Source organism: Salvelinus namaycush, chromosome 5 (assembly GCF_016432855.1).
Source record: "Salvelinus namaycush isolate Seneca chromosome 5, SaNama_1.0, whole genome shotgun sequence".
NCBI lineage: Eukaryota > Metazoa > Chordata > Actinopteri > Salmoniformes > Salmonidae > Salvelinus > Salvelinus namaycush.
In genome coordinates this window covers 67175052-67193386 of record NC_052311.1, presented here as the reverse complement: position 1 = coordinate 67193386, position 18335 = coordinate 67175052, and the positions used below count along the sequence as shown (strand labels likewise).

The 18335-nt window shown below is 40.1% G+C and overlaps 1 protein-coding gene across 1 annotated transcript; it reads left to right on the top strand.

Annotated features, from left to right (window-relative positions):
* The first annotated feature begins 257 nt into the window (after positions 1-257).
* Positions 258-17799, top strand: LOC120048788 (solute carrier family 25 member 40-like). Its single transcript, XM_038995011.1, has 10 exons — positions 258-529; positions 643-754; positions 955-1061; positions 3708-3775; positions 4296-4420; positions 10027-10200; positions 15526-15635; positions 15860-15941; positions 16065-16145; positions 16425-17799. The coding sequence occupies exons 2-10, from the start codon at positions 712-714 to the stop codon at positions 16544-16546; spliced, it is 912 nt and encodes a 303-aa protein (XP_038850939.1). The 5' UTR covers positions 258-529; positions 643-711; the 3' UTR covers positions 16547-17799.
* Positions 17800-18335: the final 536 nt, after the last annotated feature.

The window sequence follows — 18335 nt, the reverse complement described above, 5'->3', positions numbered from 1 at the left end:
TGGTTGCTGAAAGTTATCATTGCTTTCGAATGCGATGTTTCCACATATTTTTTCTGGCTTTTTTAAAAGTAAAAATTGATCAAGCAAGTAACTGATGACTTTATCCTTAACGAATAATTTATTGAGAAATTGGAATTTGTCATATTTATAGGTATTTAGTTAGTTAGCTAGTGTAGCTGTAACCATGTGCTGGATCTCCTTGTGCCAAGAATGTGCTCTGCTGAAAGTCTAAATACTTTTACAAATGTAATGTTGGGTAAACTAGCTATTCTTATTTCACTTTATCTAGTTGAATGAAGCCATGTATTGTGGAATTGCCCCATGAAGCACATGTACGCAGATACGAGCTATAAGAATACCGGGACATCACATTTAAAATGGGATTGGTTTGGATTCCGTCGCTGACAAAGAGCAAGACTACTTGTTCACTGTGTAGTTATTTATTTATCTAGAGTAGCTAGATAAATAAGTTAGCTAGCTAGCTTCTAGTTCCTGCAATATAGCTAGCATAGCAAGAAGCTTCTCTGAGGTAAACATAATGATTACAAATTGTCACTGGCCAGAATTCAACAATCATTTATTGGTCAATTAAATGTTCATAACAACAACTGAATCAAATGTTGTTTTGAATATCTTTCTTAGGCAAGATGAGTGGTAATTCTGGTAAAAATCCTGTGCCCGTCGACCAATGGCATTACTCCATTTCAACAGATGTTGGCTTCCTGCTCAGGGGCTCTCCTGACGTCATTGTTTGGTGAGCACGGGAACCCTCCCCTACACACACATACACTGACTATATATATATCTCTGGATGTTGTCAAGATCAGACTCCAGGCTCAGAAAAGTCATTTTCCCAAAGGTAATAAGACAATAATCAATGTAACCTACCATTCCGCTGTCCTCTCTCTAAACCACAGTGCTCAATCCATTATGTATGTCTTCATTGTTCTCCAGGGAAATGCTTTGTGTACTACAATGGCCTGATGGACCATACCTGTGTGTGTACGAACGGCAACTCCAAGGCCTGGTACAAGGCCCCCGGCCACTTCAACGGCACTCTGGTAAACATCTTTAACATCTCTACCCAACTCCCAACCCCCATCTAGATATGCAAGGATTGGGTTGGTGTGTATCGTGTGCAACTTTTTTCTAATCATCATTAGTTACTTCTTGCAGCCTTAGAATGTATTAAAAAGCAAAACATATAGCCCAATGTTTGAATCACAACTACATAAATAACTCTAAATTAAGCAAATAGGATTACCTGTTTCTTTGTTAACCACTCAACACAGAGTAGCCGCATGTGCACACTCCCTCAAATCGTTTGGAAAAAATATCCTTTCTATTTTATTAAGCTATGTTCAATGGTATTCTTTGTAATATAAAATAATACCACAGAATTCTAAGCAAATCATGTCTGCTAAATGAACTAGTGTAGCCCACAGCCATATGGCATAGCCAGATCAGGACCTATCATAAGGACAACTCAGAGTATGCTATTCTGTTAATCTGAAAGAGACTACATTTTCTTCATATCATATTTCTTTAGACCTGTCGAAAATAAATCATGGATTTATTGTGATGGTGTAGGCTATATTACATAGATTTATTAGACTTTTTAAAATGTAGATGTTCCAAAGGTCTGCACCAGTAGCTTGTAGGCTATGTGTGGAAGCCAGGAGATGTTAAATGTGTTAATGTTAATTAACTGTCAATTATCGTTAGACCGGCTGTTATTTGCTTGACAATCACCGGCTGACAAAATTTCATGACCGCCACAGCCCGTGGGACTTGGAACCAGCCTCAAGTGGTGGATCCATTGAAAGCTAACCACAAGCATTATAAAGATGTACAGTGGCAAGAAAAAGTATGTGAACCCTTAAGAATGATCTGGATTTCTGCATAAATTGGTCATAACAACATATAAACACATTCTTCTTAAACTAATAACACACAAATTATTGTATGTTTCTTGTCTATATTGAATACATCATTTAAACATTCACAGTGTAGGTTGGAAAAAGTATGTGAACCCCTAGGCTAATGACTTCTCCAAAAGCTAATTGGAGTCAGGAGTCAGCTAACCTGGAGTACAATCATTGAGACAAGTTTGGAGATGTTGGTTAGAGCTGCCCTGCCCAATAAAAAACACTCAAAAAAATTTGAGTTTGCTATTCACAAGAAGCATTGCCTGATGTGAAACATGCCTCAAACAAAAGAGATCTCAGAAGACCCAAGAATAAGAGTAGTTGACTTACATAAGCTGGAAAGGGTTACAAAAGTATCTCTAAAAGCCTTGATGTTCATCAGTCCACGGGAAGACAAATTGTCTATAAATGTAGAAAGTTCAGCACTGTTGCTTCTCTCTCTAGGAGTGGCCGTCCTGCAAAGATGACTGCAAGAGCACAACGCAGAATGCTCAATGAGGTTAAGAAGAATCCTAGAGTGTCAGCTAAAGACTTACAGAAATCTTTGGAACATGCTAACATCTCTGTTGACGAGTATACGATACGTAAAACACTAAACAATAATGGTGTTCATGGGAGGACACCACGGAAGAAGCCACTGCTGTCCAAAAAAAACATTGCTGCACATCTGAAGTTTGCAAAAGAGCATCTGGATGTTCTACAGCGCTACTGGCAAAATATTCTGTGACAGATGAAACTACAGTTGAGTTGTTTGGAAGGAACACACAACACTGTGGAGAAAAAAAGGCACAGCACGCCAACATCAAAACGTCAACTGTTAAGTATGGTTAAGGGAGCATCATGGTTTGGAGCTGCTTTGCTGCCTCAGGGCCTGGACAGCTTGCTATCATCGACGGAAAAATGAATTCCCAAGTTTATCAAGACATTTTGCAGGAGAATGTAAGGCTATCTGTCCGCCAATTGAAGCTCAACAGAAGTTGGGTGATGCAACAGGACAACGACCCAAAACACAGAAGTAAATCAACAACAGAATGGCTTCAACAGAAGAAAATACGCCTTCTGGAGTGGCCCAGTCAGAGTCCTGACCTCAACCCGATTTAGATGCTGTGGCATAACCTCAATAGAATGGTTCACACCATACATCCAAAAATATTGCTGAACTGAAACAGTTTTGTAAAGAGGAATGGTCCAAAATTTCTCCTGACCAGTGCAGGAGTGCAGGTCGGATCTGCAACTACAGAAAACGTTTGGTTGAGGTTATTGCTGCCAAAGGAGGGTCAACCAGTTATTAAATCCAAGGGTTCACATACTTTTCCCACCCTGCACTGTGAATGTTTACACGGTGTGTTCAATAAAGACATGAAAATGTATAATTGTTTGTGTGTTATTCGTTTTAAGCAGACTGTGTTTGTCTATTGTTGTGACTTAGATGAAGATCAAATTGTATGACCAATTTATGCAGAAGTCCAGGTAACTCCAAAGGGTTCACATACTTTTTATTGCCACTGTATAATGGTTCGGACACACCAATAGCATTTGCCTGCCGAGAGTACTTAGCTCCTCTGAACAGAGTGCCGGCTGTAATTTGCAAACCGAGTGTGAACCGATTTTACATGTAGAATCGCACAAAAGTGTCGGCAGTCAGACATCAACAGCGTGCTAAATGAACGGTAGACAAACGGGAGATCCACATTCGGTACGACCCTTAAGCATTTATAAACATGTACATCAGTATCATGCATTAGTTATTTCTCTGGTTCTTTGACCCTCTCTCTACAGGATGCCTTTATTAAGATAGTCCGCAGGGAAGGTATCAAGTCGTTATGGAGCGGCCTCCCTCCAACCCTGTGAGTCTGAAGTCTGCCGTTACTCTGCCTCATTACTAATTCACACTGCTTACTTGGCTTCAGCACTGATTTATGGTCAGCTGTGTCTTGAGTGCCTGGCCCGCTGTGATTCAGCAAACTCATAGTCTATTGATAATTCAGTTGTTTACGATTGTTTCCCATTGTTCTGCTCATTTGTATCGAGCAGTATGGATGGACAAGGGGATTTTGTAGACTCAGGGTTTATCGATATTTGAGTTGTTAATGTTTTATTTTAAATCTCTCAGTCCTGGATTTGTGTCTGAGCGGTGTGATAACGGCTGAGTCATGGGCTGTTGATTAATTTGGGAACATTTTATTTGTACCTCTTGCTTGTACCCATCTGATTTGTGTCTGATATGGTAAAAGCTGATTCATTTTATTTGTTGTTTATGGATATTTCATCTGTTGATGTTGGTTTCTTGTTTGTAATGCCTGATTTGAATGAGTCAGGGTTCTTGAGGAAACATTAGATTTGCATCTCTGTTAATGCTTCTTGCAGTATCATGGCGGTCCCGGCAACGGTGATCTACTTCACGTGTTACGACCAACTGCGTGCTGCCCTGAGGGTCAGGATGGGGTCACACGCTGAGGAGGCGCCTCTACTAGCAGGCGCCCTCGCCAGAGGTGAGCTGACCTCTGACCTTACAGGTCACTGTGGTGATGTATACTTGAGAGCGATAAATAGTGATAGAGTGATTAACATTGTTTTGTCTATCCACTAGAAAGACCTTAGTAACCCAACTGCTGCTTCCTATCCTAGACTATGGTGATATCATCAATCAAAACACAACCAAGACCTTACTTTGCAAATTAGATGTAATTTATAACTATCTTTGCGGATTCATTCTTGGATGCCATTGTAAGACATCATTGAACAATGTCTGAATCACTAAACTAGCTGTCACTCCCAAACAGAAGACCACTGCATTGGTACTAGTTCCTTTTTAAATGTTTCAACTTAAAGTTCCCTGTATATATTAAGGAACACCTAACTTCACAAAACTCGCACTACTTTCGACAACGGCAGTAATTCCAAAAGGGGGTTGGAGTAAGATCTTTCAGATATGGTACAAAGGCCTGAGTGACTGGAATCATTTACCGACAGAAACCAGGACATTGTTATCACACAGTGCATTTACGAAACCCTTTTTCAACTGTTAAGAACAAACTGTTTGTGTTTTTAACTAATAGAAACATCACCATGTGAGGATATTTGTAAATATGTATACTCTATATTAAAGGTACTTAGTTGTATTAGTAGTTGTAGCGTAGTTTTTATTAGTTATAAGCCTATTCGTAGTTGTACAACAACTTTTTATGCTGTTAATGTAATTATATTTTATTATCATTATAATTATTTAATTGTTATTATTATTAGACAGTAGTTGCCATATTCTTCTTCTTACTAAGTACTTTAATAAAATAAAATATACAATATATACACTGCTCAAAAAAATAAAGGGAACACTTAAACAACACAACGTAACTCCCAAGTCAATCACACTTCTGTGAAATCAAAATGTCCACTTAGGAAGCAACACTGATTGACAATAAATTTCACATGCTGTTGTGCAAATGGAATAGACAACAGGTGGAAATTATAGGCAATTAGCAAGACACCCCCAATAAAGGAGTGGTTCTGCAGGTGGTGACCACAGACCACTTCTCAGTTCCTATGCTTCCTGGCTGATGTTTTGGTCACTTTTGAATGCTGGCGGTGCTTTCATTCTAGTGGTAGCATGAGACGGAGTCTACAACCCACACAAGTGGCTCAGGTAGTGCAGCTCATCCAGGATGGCACATCAATGCGAGCTGTGGCAAGAAGGTTTGCTGTGTCTTTCAGCGTAGTGTCCAGAGCATGGAGGCGCTACCAGGAGACAGGCCAGTACATCAGGAGACGTGGAGGAGGCCGTAGGAGGGCAACAACCCAGCAGCAGGACCGCTACCTCCGCCTTTGTGCAAGGAGCACTGCCAGAGCCCTGCAAAATGACCTCCAGCAGGCCACAAATGTGCATGTGTCTGCTCAAACGGTCAGAAACAGACTCCATGAGGGTGGTATGAGGGCCCGACGTCCACAGGTGGGGGTTGTGCTTACAGCCCAACACCGTGCAGGACGTTTGGCATTTGCCAGAGAACACCAAGATTGGCAAATTTGCCACTGGCGCCCTGTGCTCTTCACAGATGAAAGCAGGTTCACACTGAGCACATGTGACAGACGTGACAGAGTCTGGAGACGCCGTGGAGAACGTTCTGCTGCCTGCAACATCCTCCAGCATGACCGGTTTGGCGGTGGGTCAGTCATGGTGTGGGGTGGCATTTCTTTGGGGGGGGCCGCACAGCCCTCCATGTGCTCGCCAGAGGTAGCCTGACTGCCATTAGGTACCGAGATAAGATCCTCAGACCCCTTGTGAGACCATATGCTGGTGCGGTTGGCCCTGGGTTCCTCCTAATGCAAGACAATGCTAGACCTCATGTGGCTGGAGTGTGTCAGCAGTTCCTGCAAGAGGAAGGCATTGATGCTATGGACTGGCCCGCCCGTTCCCCAGACCTGAATCCAATTGAGCACATCTGGGACATCATGTCTCGCTCCATCCACCAACGCCACGTTGCACCACAGACTGTCCAGGAGTTGGCGGATGCTTTAGTCCAGGTCTGGGAGGAGATCCCGCCACCTCATCAGAAGCATGCCCAGGCGTTGTAGGGAGGTCATACAGGCACGTGGAGGCCACACACACTACTGAGCCTCATTTTGACTTGTTTTAAGGACATTACATCAAAGTTGGATCAGCCTGTAGTGTGGTTTTCCACTTTAATTTTGAGTGTGACTGCAAATCCAGACCTCCATGGGTTGATAAATTTGATTTCCATTGATCATTTTTGTGTGATTTTGTTGTCAGCACATTCAACTATGTAAAGAAAAAAGTATTTAATAAGAATATTTCATTCATTCAGATCTAGGATGTGTTATTTTAGTGTTCCCTTTATTTTTTTGAGCAGTGTGTATATATTTATATATATATATATATATGTTGGGACACTCTTGAAAACGAGATGGTGCATCTCAAGAGATTTCATCCTGCAAAATTTCAAATAAATATGGAAACTACAGACACCTTATTTTCAATCAAATCCAATGTTATTAGTCACATGCGCCGAATACAACAGGTGTAGAACTTACAGTGAAATGCATACTTACAAGCCCCTAACCAACAATGCAGTTTAAAGAATAAGAAATTTAAGTAACAAGTTATTAAAGAGTAAAATATCAATAGCGAGACTATATACAGGGGGTACCGGTTAGTCGAGGTAATTGAGGTAATGTCTACATGTAGTTAGAGTTAATAAAGTGACTATGCTTAAATAATAACAGAGAGTAGCAGCGGCATAAAAGAGGGGGGCAATGCAAATAGTCTGTGTAGCCATTTGATTAGATGTTCAGGAGACTTATGGCTTGGGGGTAGAAGCTGTTTAGAAGCCTCTTGGATCTAGACTTGGTGCTTCAGTACGGCTTGCCGTGCCGTAGCAGAGAGAAAAGTCTATGACTAGGGTGGCTGGAGTCTTTGACAATTTTTAGGGCCTTCCTCTGACACCGCCTGGTATAGAGGTCCTGGATGGCAGGAAGCTTGGCCCCAGTGATGTATTGGGCCGTACACACTACCCTCTGTAGTGCCTTGCGGTCGGAGGCCGAGCAGTTGCCATACAAGGCAGTGATGCGACCAGTCAGGATGTTCTCGATGGTGCAGCTGTAGAACCTTTTGAGGATCTGAGGACCCATGCCAAATATTTTCAGTCTCCTGAGGGGGAATAGGTTTTGTCGTGCCCTTTTCACGACTGTCTTGGTGTGCTTGGACCATGTTAGTTTGTTGGTGATGTGGACACCAAGGAACTTAAAGCTCTCAACCTGCTCCATTGCAGCCTCGTCGATGAGAATGGGGGTGTGCTCGGGCCTCCCTTTCCTGAAGTCCACAATCATCTCCTTAGTCTTGATCACGTTGAGGGATAGGTTGTTGTCCTGGCACCACACGACCAGGTCTCTGACCTCCTCCCTATAGGCTGTCTCGTCGATGTCGGTGATCAGGCCTACCACTGTTGTGTCATCGGTAAACTTAATGATGGTGTTGGAATCGTGCCTGGCCGTGCAGTAATGAGTGAACAGGGAGTACAGGAGGGGACTGAGCACACACCCCTGAGTGTTGAGGATCAACATGGCGGATGTGTTGTTACCTACATTTACCACCTGGGGGCGGCCCGTCAGGAAGTCCAGGATCCAGTTGCAGAGGGAGGTGTTTAGTCCCAGGGTCCTTAGCTTGTTGATGAGCTTTGAGGGCACTATGGTGTTGAACGCTGAGCTGTAGTCAATGAATAGCATTCTCACATAGGTGTTCCTTTTGTCCAGGTGGGAAAAGGCAGTGTGGAGTGCAATAGAGATTGCATCATCTGTGGATCTGTTAGGGCGGTATGCAAATTGGAGTGGGTCTAGGGTTTCCGGCATGATGGTGTTGATGTGAGCCATGACCAGCCGTTCAAAGCACTTCATGGCTACAGATGTGAGTGCTATGGGTCGGTAGTCATTTAGGCAGGTTACCTTAGTGTTCTTGGGCACAGGGACTATGCTGGTCTGCTTAAAGCATGTTGGTATTACAGACTCTAGGAGAGGGGTGACCTTGATAATTTATTGTTAAAACGATAGGCTGCCTGGATCTTTAACTTAAAGACCCTTGCTCCCTTCGGTCTCAACGTAGACTTTGATCTGAAGCCATTCTTGTGATTATTGTGACTTTGCCATTGTAATTGTTTGTAAGCTTGTGTAGTCTAAAATGAATCTATGATCGTATGCTATCCATTTGTTTTTTGTATGCTGCTCTTTGTATGCCATTTTAATATTTGAGAATTAACCAATGATATTAGGCCACTCTTGGCCATGATTACAGACACCTGTGTGTCTTTTGACACTATATAAACGAGTCATCCCGCAGTGTTTGTGATTATACCCTGATGAAGACAGCTTGGCTGTCGAAACGTTGGTAATTACATTTTTGCATCTGAGCTCCTAGAGTGTGCGGCTCTCCTTTATTTTTAAGTATTACAGACTCGGACAGGGAGAGGTTGAAAATGTCAGTGAAGACACTTGCCAGTTGGTCAGCGCATGCTCACAGTACATGTTCTGGTAATCCGCCTGGCCTTGTGAATGTTGACCTGTTTAAAGGTCTTGCTCACATTGGCTGCGGAGTCGCCCGGGAACAGCTGGTGCTCTCATGCATGTTTCAGTGTTATTTGCCTGGAAGTAGTTTAGCTCGTCTGGTAGATTAGTTAAAACGGATTTAAATTTCCCTGCGTGAAAGTCCCCAGCCACTAGGAGCGCCGCCTCTGGATGAGCGTTTTCCTGTTTGCTTATGGCGGAATACAGCTCATTGAGTGCGGTCTTAGTGCCAGCATTGGTCTGTGGTGGTATGTAGACAGCTACGAAAAATACAGATGAAAACTCTCTAGGTAGATAGTGTGGTCGACAGCTTATCATGAGATACTCTACCTCAGGCGAGCAAAACCTCAAGACTTCCTTAGATATCGTGCACCAGCTGTTGTTTACAAATATGCATAGTCCGCCACCCCTTGTCTTACCAGACGCCGCTGTTCTATCCTGCCGATACAGCATATAACCAGCCAGCTGTATGTTGATAATGTCGTCATTCAGCCACGACTCCGTGAAGCATAAGATATTACAGTTTTTATTGTCGTCGATTTTATTTTCCAATGATTGCACGTTAGCTAGTAGAAAGGAAGGCCTACGAATTCTCAGAAGGCAGCCCTCTTTTTCTCCATCTTCTCTTCACGCAAATGACGGGGATTTGGGCCTGTTCCCGGGAAAGCAGTATGTCCTTCACGTCAGGCTTGTCGGGCTCGTTAAAGGAAAAAAAGCGCCTGCCAGTTGGTGGTGAGTAATCGCTCTTCTGATGTTCAGAAGTTATTTTCGGTCTTAAGAGACGGTAGCAGCAACATTATATACAAAATAAGTTTAAAAATATGTTACAAACAGCACAAAAAATGAACAAAAAAACAGTTGGTTAGGAGCACGTAAAACATCAGCCATCTTCTCCAGGGCCATGATATAATTATGGCCTCCTTTTCATGTGAGAAAGAAATGTATGTGTTTAACTGCTCTGTTTAACTGCTCTTTCTGTGTGTAGTGCTTATAAGTGTTTTCTCTCTCTCTCTGTCTCTCTGTGAGTCAGTGGGCTCTGTGACAGTGATCAGTCCGTTGGAGCTGATCCGTACTAAGATGCAGTCCCAGAGAAGTTCGTACAGGGAGCTGAGTGAGGTTATCCACTCTGCAGTACGCAACGAGGGCTGGCGGTCTCTCTGGAGGGGCTGGGGACCCACACTGCTTAGAGACGTGCCCTTCTCAGGTAGAAATAACACAATGTCTATCACTATATCTCTCTCAGGTAGAAACAACACAATGTCTATCACTATATCTCTCTCAGGTAGAAACAACACAATGTCTATCACTATATCTCTCTCAGTTAGAAATAACACAATGTCTATCACTATATCTCTCTCAGTTAGAAATAACACAATGTCTATCACTATATCTCTCTCAGTTAGAAACAACACAATGTCTATCACTATATCTCTCTGTTAGAAACAACACAATGTCTATCACTATATCTCTCTCAGTTAGAAACAACACAATGTCTATCACTATATCTCTCAGTTAGAAATAACACAATGTCTATCACTATATCTCTCAGTTAGAAACAACACAATGTCTATCACTATATCTCTGTTAGAAACAACACAATGTCTATCACTATATCTCTCAGTTAGAAATAACACAATGTCTATCACTATATCTCTCTCAGTTAGAAATAACACAATGTCTATCACTATATCTCTCTCAGTTAGAAACAACACAATGTCTATCACTATATCTCTCTCAGTTAGAAACAACACAATGTCTATCACTATATCTCTCAGTTAGAAACAACACAATGTCTATCACTATATCTCTCAGTTAGAAATAACACAATGTCTATCACTATATCTCTCTCAGGTAGAAACAACACAATGTCTGTCACTATATCTCTCTCAGTTAGAAACAACACAATGTCTATCACTATATCTCTCAGTTAGAAATAACACAATGTCTATCACTATATCTCTCTCAGGTAGAAACAACACAATGTCTATCACTATATCTCTGTTAGAAACAACACAATGTCTATCACTATATCTCTCAGTTAAAAACAACACAATGTCTATCACTATATCTCTCAGTTAGAAACAACACAATGTCTATCACTATATCTCTCTCAGGTAGAAACAACACAATGTCTATCACTATATCTCTCAGTTAGAAACAACACAATGTCTATCACTATATCTCTCTCAGGTAGAAATAACACAATGTCTATCACTATATCTCTCTCAGTTAGAAATAACACAATGTCTATCACTATATCTCTCTCAGGTAGAAACAACACAATGTCTATCACTATATCTCTCAGTTAGAAATAACACAATGTCTATCACTATATCTCTCAGTTAGAAACAACACAATGTCTATCACTATATCTCTCTGTTAGAAACAACACAATGTCTATCACTATATCTCTCTCAGTTAGAAACAACACAATGCCTATCACTATATCTCTCTCAGTTAGAAATAACACAATGTCTATCACTATATCTCTCAGTTAGAAATAACACAATGTCTATCACTATATCTCTCTCAGGTAGAAATAACACAATTTCTATCACTATATCTCTCTCAGGTAGAAACAACACAATTTCTATCACTATATCTCTCAGTTAGAAATAACACAATGTCTATCACTATATCTCTCAGTTAGAAATAACACAATGTCTATCACTATATCTCTCTCAGTTAGAAACAACACAATGTCTATCACTATATCTCTCTCAGTTAGAAACAACACAATGTCTATCACTATATCTCTCTCAGTTAGAAATAACACAATGTCTATCACTATATCTCTCTCAGGTAGAAATAACACAATGTCTATCACTATATCTCTCAGTTAGAAACAACACAATGTCTATCACTATATCTCTCAGTTAGAAATAACACAATGTCTATCACTATATCTCTCAGTTAGAAATAACACAATGTCTATCACTATATCTCTCTCAGTTAGAAACAACACAATGTCTATCACTATATCTCTCTCAGTTAGAAACAACACAATGTCTATCACTATATCTCTCTCAGGTAGAAATAACACAATGTCTATCACTATATCTCTCTCAGTTAGAAATAACACAATGTCTATCACTATATCTCTCTCAGTTAGAAACAACACAATGTCTATCATTATATCTCTCAGTTAGAAACAACACAATGTCTATCACTATATCTCTCAGTTAGAAATAACACAATGTCTATCACTATATCTCTCTCAGTTAGAAATAACACAATGTCTATCACTATATCTCTCAGTTATAAACAACACAATGTCTATCACTATATCTCTCTCAGTTAGAAACAACACAATGTCTATCACTATATCTCTCTCAGTTAGAAATAACACAATGTCTATCACTATATCTCTCTCAGGTAGAAATAACACAATTTCTATCACTATATCTCTCTCAGGTAGAAACAACACAATTTCTATCACTATATCTCTCTCAGGTAGAAACAACACAATGTCTATCACTATATCTCTCTCAGTTAGAAACCACACAATGTCTATCACTATATCTCTCAGTTAGAAACAACACAATGTCTATCACTATATCTCTCTCAGGTAGAAATAACACAATGTATATCACTATATCTCTCAGTTAGAAATAACACAATGTCTATCACTATATCTCTCTCAGGTAGAAATAACACAATGTCTATCACTATATCTCTCTCAGTTAGAAATAACACAATGTCTATCACTATATCTCTCTCAGGTAGAAACAACACAATGTCTATCACTATATCTCTCAGTTAGAAATAACACAATGTCTATCACTATATCTCTCAGTTAGAAACAACACAATGTCTATCACTATATCTCTCTGTTAGAAACAACACAATGTCTATCACTATATCTCTCTCAGTTAGAAACAACACAATGCCTATCACTATATCTCTCTCAGTTAGAAATAACACAATGTCTATCACTATATCTCTCAGTTAGAAATAACACAATGTCTATCACTATATCTCTCTCAGGTAGAAATAACACAATTTCTATCACTATATCTCTCTCAGGTAGAAACAACACAATTTCTATCACTATATCTCTCAGTTAGAAATAACACAATGTCTATCACTATATCTCTCAGTTAGAAATAACACAATGTCTATCACTATATCTCTCTCAGTTAGAAACAACACAATGTCTATCACTATATCTCTCTCAGTTAGAAACAACACAATGTCTATCACTATATCTCTCTCAGTTAGAAACAACACAATGTCTATCACTATATCTCTCTCAGTTAGAAACAACACAATGTCTATCACTATATCTCTCTCAGTTAGAAACAACACAATGTCTATCACTATATCTCTCTCAGGTAGAAATAACACAATGTATATCACTATATCTCTCAGTTAGAAATAACACAATGTCTATCACTATATATCTCTCAGTTAGAAATAACACAATGTCTATCACTATATCTCTCTCAGTTAGAAACAACACAATGTCTATCACTATATCTCTCTCAGTTAGAAATAACACAATGTATATCACTATATCTCTCTCAGTTAGAAACAACACAATGTCTATCACTATATCTCTCTCAGGTAGAAATAACACAATGTATATCACTATATCTCTCTCAGTTAGAAACAACACAATGTCTATCACTATATCTCTCTCAGGTAGAAACAACACAATGTCTATCACTATATCTCTCTGTTAGAAACAACACAATGTCTATCACTATATCTCTCTCAGGTAGAAATAACACAATGTCTATCACTATATCTCTCTCAGTTAGAAACAACACAATGTCTATCATTATATCTCTCAGTTAGAAACAACACAATGTCTATCACTATATCTCTCAGTTAGAAATAACACAATGTCTATCACTATATCTCTCTCAGTTAGAAATAACACAATGTCTATCACTATATCTCTCAGTTAGAAACAACACAATGTCTATCACTATATCTCTCTCAGGTAGAAACAACACAATTTCTATCACTATATCTCTCTCAGTTAGAAACAACACAATGTCTATCATTATATCTCTCAGTTAGAAACAACACAATGTCTATCACTATATCTCTCAGTTAGAAACAACACAATGTCTATCACTATATCTCTCTCAGTTAGAAATAACACAATGTCTATCACTATATCTCTCTCAGGTAGAAATAACACAATTTCTATCACTATATCTCTCTCAGGTAGAAACAACACAATTTCTATCACTATATCTCTCTCAGGTAGAAACAACACAATGTCTATCACTATATCTCTCTCAGTTAGAAACCACACAATGTCTATCACTATATCTCTCAGTTAGAAATAACACAATGTATATCACTATATCTCTCTCAGTTAGAAACAACACAATGTCTATCACTATATCTCTCAGTTAGAAACAACACAATGTCTATCACTATATCTCTCTCAGTTAGAAACAACACAATGTCTATCACTATATCTCTCTCAGGTAGAAATAACACAATGTATATCACTATATCTCTCTCAGTTAGAAACAACACAATGTCTATCACTATATCTCTCTCAGGTAGAAACAACACAATGTCTATCACTATATCTCTCTCAGTTAGAAACAACACAATGTCTATCACTATATCTCTCTGTTAGAAACAACACAATGTCTATCACTATATCTCTCTCAGGTAGAAATAACACAATGTCTATCACTATATCTCTCAGTTAGAAATAACACAATGTCTATCACTATATCTCTCTCAGTTAGAAACAACACAATGTCTATCACTATATCTCTCTCAGTTAGAAATAACACAATGTATATCACTATATCTCTCTCAGTTAGAAACAACACAATGTCTATCACTATATCTCTCTCAGGTAGAAATAACACAATGTATATCACTATATCTCTCTCAGTTAGAAACAACACAATGTCTATCACTATATCTCTCTCAGGTAGAAATAACACAATGTCTATCACTATATCTCTCTGTTAGAAACAACACAATGTCTATCACTATATCTCTGTTAGAAACAACACAATGTCTATCACTATATCTCTCTCAGGTAGAAACAACACAATGTATATCACTATATCTCTCTCAGTTAGAAATAACACAATGTCTATCACTATATCTCTCTCAGTTAGAAACAACACAATGTCTATCACTATATCTCTCTCAGGTAGAAATAACACAATGTCTATCACTATATCTCTCTCAGTTAGAAACAACACAATGTCTATCACTATATCTCTCTCAGGTAGAAACAACACAATGTCTATCACTATATCTCTCTCAGGTAGAAATAACACAATGTCTATCACTATATCTCTCTCAGGTAGAAATAACACAATGTATATCACTATATCTCTCTCAGGTAGACACAACACAATGTATATCACTATATAACTATCTCAGGTATACAACACTCTCTATTTCTCGCTCTCTCTTCTCTCTAGCTCCCTCTCTCTCCTTCTCTCTAGCTCCCTCCTCTCTCTCCTCTCCCTCTCATTCTCTCTGTCTCTTAGTGTTTGATAACAGGAGTTCCATGTTGTGTCTGTTTCCTCCTCAGCCATGTACTGGTATAACTATGAGAAGGGGAAGGCGTGGCTGTGTAAGCACAACAACATCAGAGAGCCAACGTTTGCCATCACCTTCATATCCGGAGCGGTGTCAGGATCAGTGAGTATTCTAGCTGTCCTCTCAACTCAAACTGTTCTGTCTAGTAGAGCACCTAGATATATTGAACATTGAATATCTGATATAGTTTGTTGTACCTTTCTAATGTTATTCTAGCTCTGTAACTCTTCTTGTGCTGACAAGGTGTTATTCCATCTAATACTGCTAGAGGGCAGCATTGTCAAATATAAGTGTGATTTCTAACCCTTGTTTATGTCTTCCTCCAGATCGCTTCCATAGTAACTCTTCCCTTCGACGTCGTGAAGACCAGGAGGCAGGTGGAGATAGGGGAACTCCAGGCTATGAATTGTGGGTATAGAACTCCAGGCTGATCACCTGATTCATGGAATCATCCTTATGATCTTTAGTGATGTGTTGATGTGTAGTGATCCTGTACTACTAACCCAGCTATGTTGTCATGTGTGTCTGCAGTGTCGTCCAAGGCCTCCTCCTCCACTCTCAGTGTGATGACCAAGATTGTGGCTGAGAACGGCGTGGGTGGACTGTTTGTAGGTAGGTCAGGCTACAGGGATAGTTCACCCAAAACACACAGTTACCTCAGGTTAGTCTCCTAACTGGTGACCTCCTTTCTCTCCTTATCCCTCTCCTCCACCCCTCTCTCTCCCTGTCACTCCCTCTCCTCCACCCCTCTCTCTCCCCGTCACTCCCTCTCCTCCACCCCTCTCTCTCCCCGTCACTCCCTCTCCTCCACCCCTCTCTCTCCCCGTCACTCGCTCTCCTCCACCCCTCTCTCTCCCCCCTTTCACTCCCTCTCCTACTTTTATCTCCTAGGTTTCCTGCCCAGGGTGATCAAGGTGGCCCCAGCCTGTGCCATTATGATCAGCTGTTATGAGTTTGGGAAAGCCTTCTTCCGCAAGCACAACCAGGAGAGGCTGCTGACCAGCAACACCTGACCTGACTAGGCCCTCTCACACACACAAACCACAACCATAGACAATACCAAGAACACAATCAGCCATCGCCAACAGTAGGTATTGGCTACCTCTACCTTTCCCTGGGTCCTTAGAGATTTTCAGGTGTAACTTTGCATGCCTGTGTCCTCCCAGCTGCTTAGACACCAACACCCCTCACTGTTATAAAGTGTTCAAGTGTGATATGTCATGTAACTAGCTAGAAGTAGCTAATGTTGGTGTTTAGGACCTAAGAACGCCAGGACTTGATTCTGTTCCAAAGCAGGAAATACTGGCAGACATGAAAACAAATGTTGAAGACAAATATTTGTAGGTAATCAATATTATTCATATTTTATCTTATATTTCTCAATCAAGGTATACTGCACTAAATCACCATACTAATTGTGACAAGAGAAAATAGTAAAAGTGCACAGATTGTATTTGAAATATATTTTTTTTTTTGCCAAATCATGAAGGTATTATCATTTTCATAACTACTTAAAAATTATTTATTGTGCACCCATGGTAAAATATCATGTTATGAAGTGCATTTAATTACACTGGCCTGTAGGTGGTATCAGAGACTTGTCTGTAACCAGAAACTGGGTGGGGTCATTGGACAAGTGTTTTATCCCATTACGTTAGTTATTGAGGTATGGGGGTTGTGTGCACTGTGCCATCTGGGGTCTGACAGTAATAATAATCATTTGATGGATGCGTATATTTGTCCTGTTTCACACATGTACACGTGTGTATTATACCCATGTCTGAAATGGATATCCCGACTCCTCCTGAGACACCCTCGGAGAGTGGAGTCAGGGACAGTAGAGACGAGTGTCAAAGCTGTGGATGAGGCGGGATAACTTCTGGTTAGTAGTCTCTGTCCCGCAGAACCCCCTCTCATTCCCTGCTGCTTTCTCTCTCAATTCATGACCCTAACGCTATCACCTCATTCTCAACCCTATTGGAAGAGAAGGCCCAAGGTCCTTCAGGATACATGTTCTGTTCAGTGCCAGACTGCCAGTTTAAACCTGAAATTCAACTCTTAACTTGCACCTCTTCCAGAATCCCATATTCAATCCCCAGTCAGCCAGACATGGACTATGAACTGTGACAACCTGTACATGTTCTCAAAACATGTAGCAATGATATATATTTCTATTGTTTAATATATTCAATGATCACCTGCAGTGACACGTTTTCCAACTTTGTACAGAAATACATAGAATAAAAGTCACATTTTGACATTTGAATTGTTGAATCAATTGTTTTTATTAGATCAGCAAAGATTTGTGATTTGGTTCAATCCAGTAGTTTCTGTTGTTAACATATAATAATTCATATGATAATACAATTCATAATTGAATCCTGTCGAACAAATCTAAATCACGGAGGTAGTGGTGCCTTCCGCTGCGTCAGCGTACCACAACAACTGATCAAGTTAAAAGGAAGAAGGGCTAACATGGGGAGGTATAATGTGCTGTTCCACTGTTACAGAGGCTTTCCCTGGTAAGATCCTAGCAGCGTAGAGATTGCTGCCAATATTGATGTATGGAAACAATCTCTCTGTAAAAGTGTGTGTGAATGTGTGTATGTGTGTGTTATTATCAAGGTCGTAAAAGGACAGTATCTCTGTCCCAGTCCAGCTGCACTCTGATCCGATGGGGTTTATTTTCCAGTGTCAGGACAGTCTGTGGCCCTTTTGGACAACGTGCCCAGTATTTCTCATTATAATAGCCTACACGCCAGAGTCCAGTCTGTACCACTCCCTTCCTCTGGACAGACTTAT

Bases quoted from the DNA above. Each gene is read 5' to 3' on its own strand.
- LOC120048788 (XM_038995011.1), top strand. From the start codon at position 712: ATGTTGGCTTCCTGCTCAGGGGCTCTCCTGACGTCATTGTTTG. The intron at 10,201-15,525 runs GTAGAAATAACA...TTTCCTCCTCAG, and splicing joins TAGAGACGTGCCCTTCTCAG to CCATGTACTGGTATAACTAT. The intron at 15,636-15,859 runs GTGAGTATTCTA...GTCTTCCTCCAG, and splicing joins CCGGAGCGGTGTCAGGATCA to ATCGCTTCCATAGTAACTCT.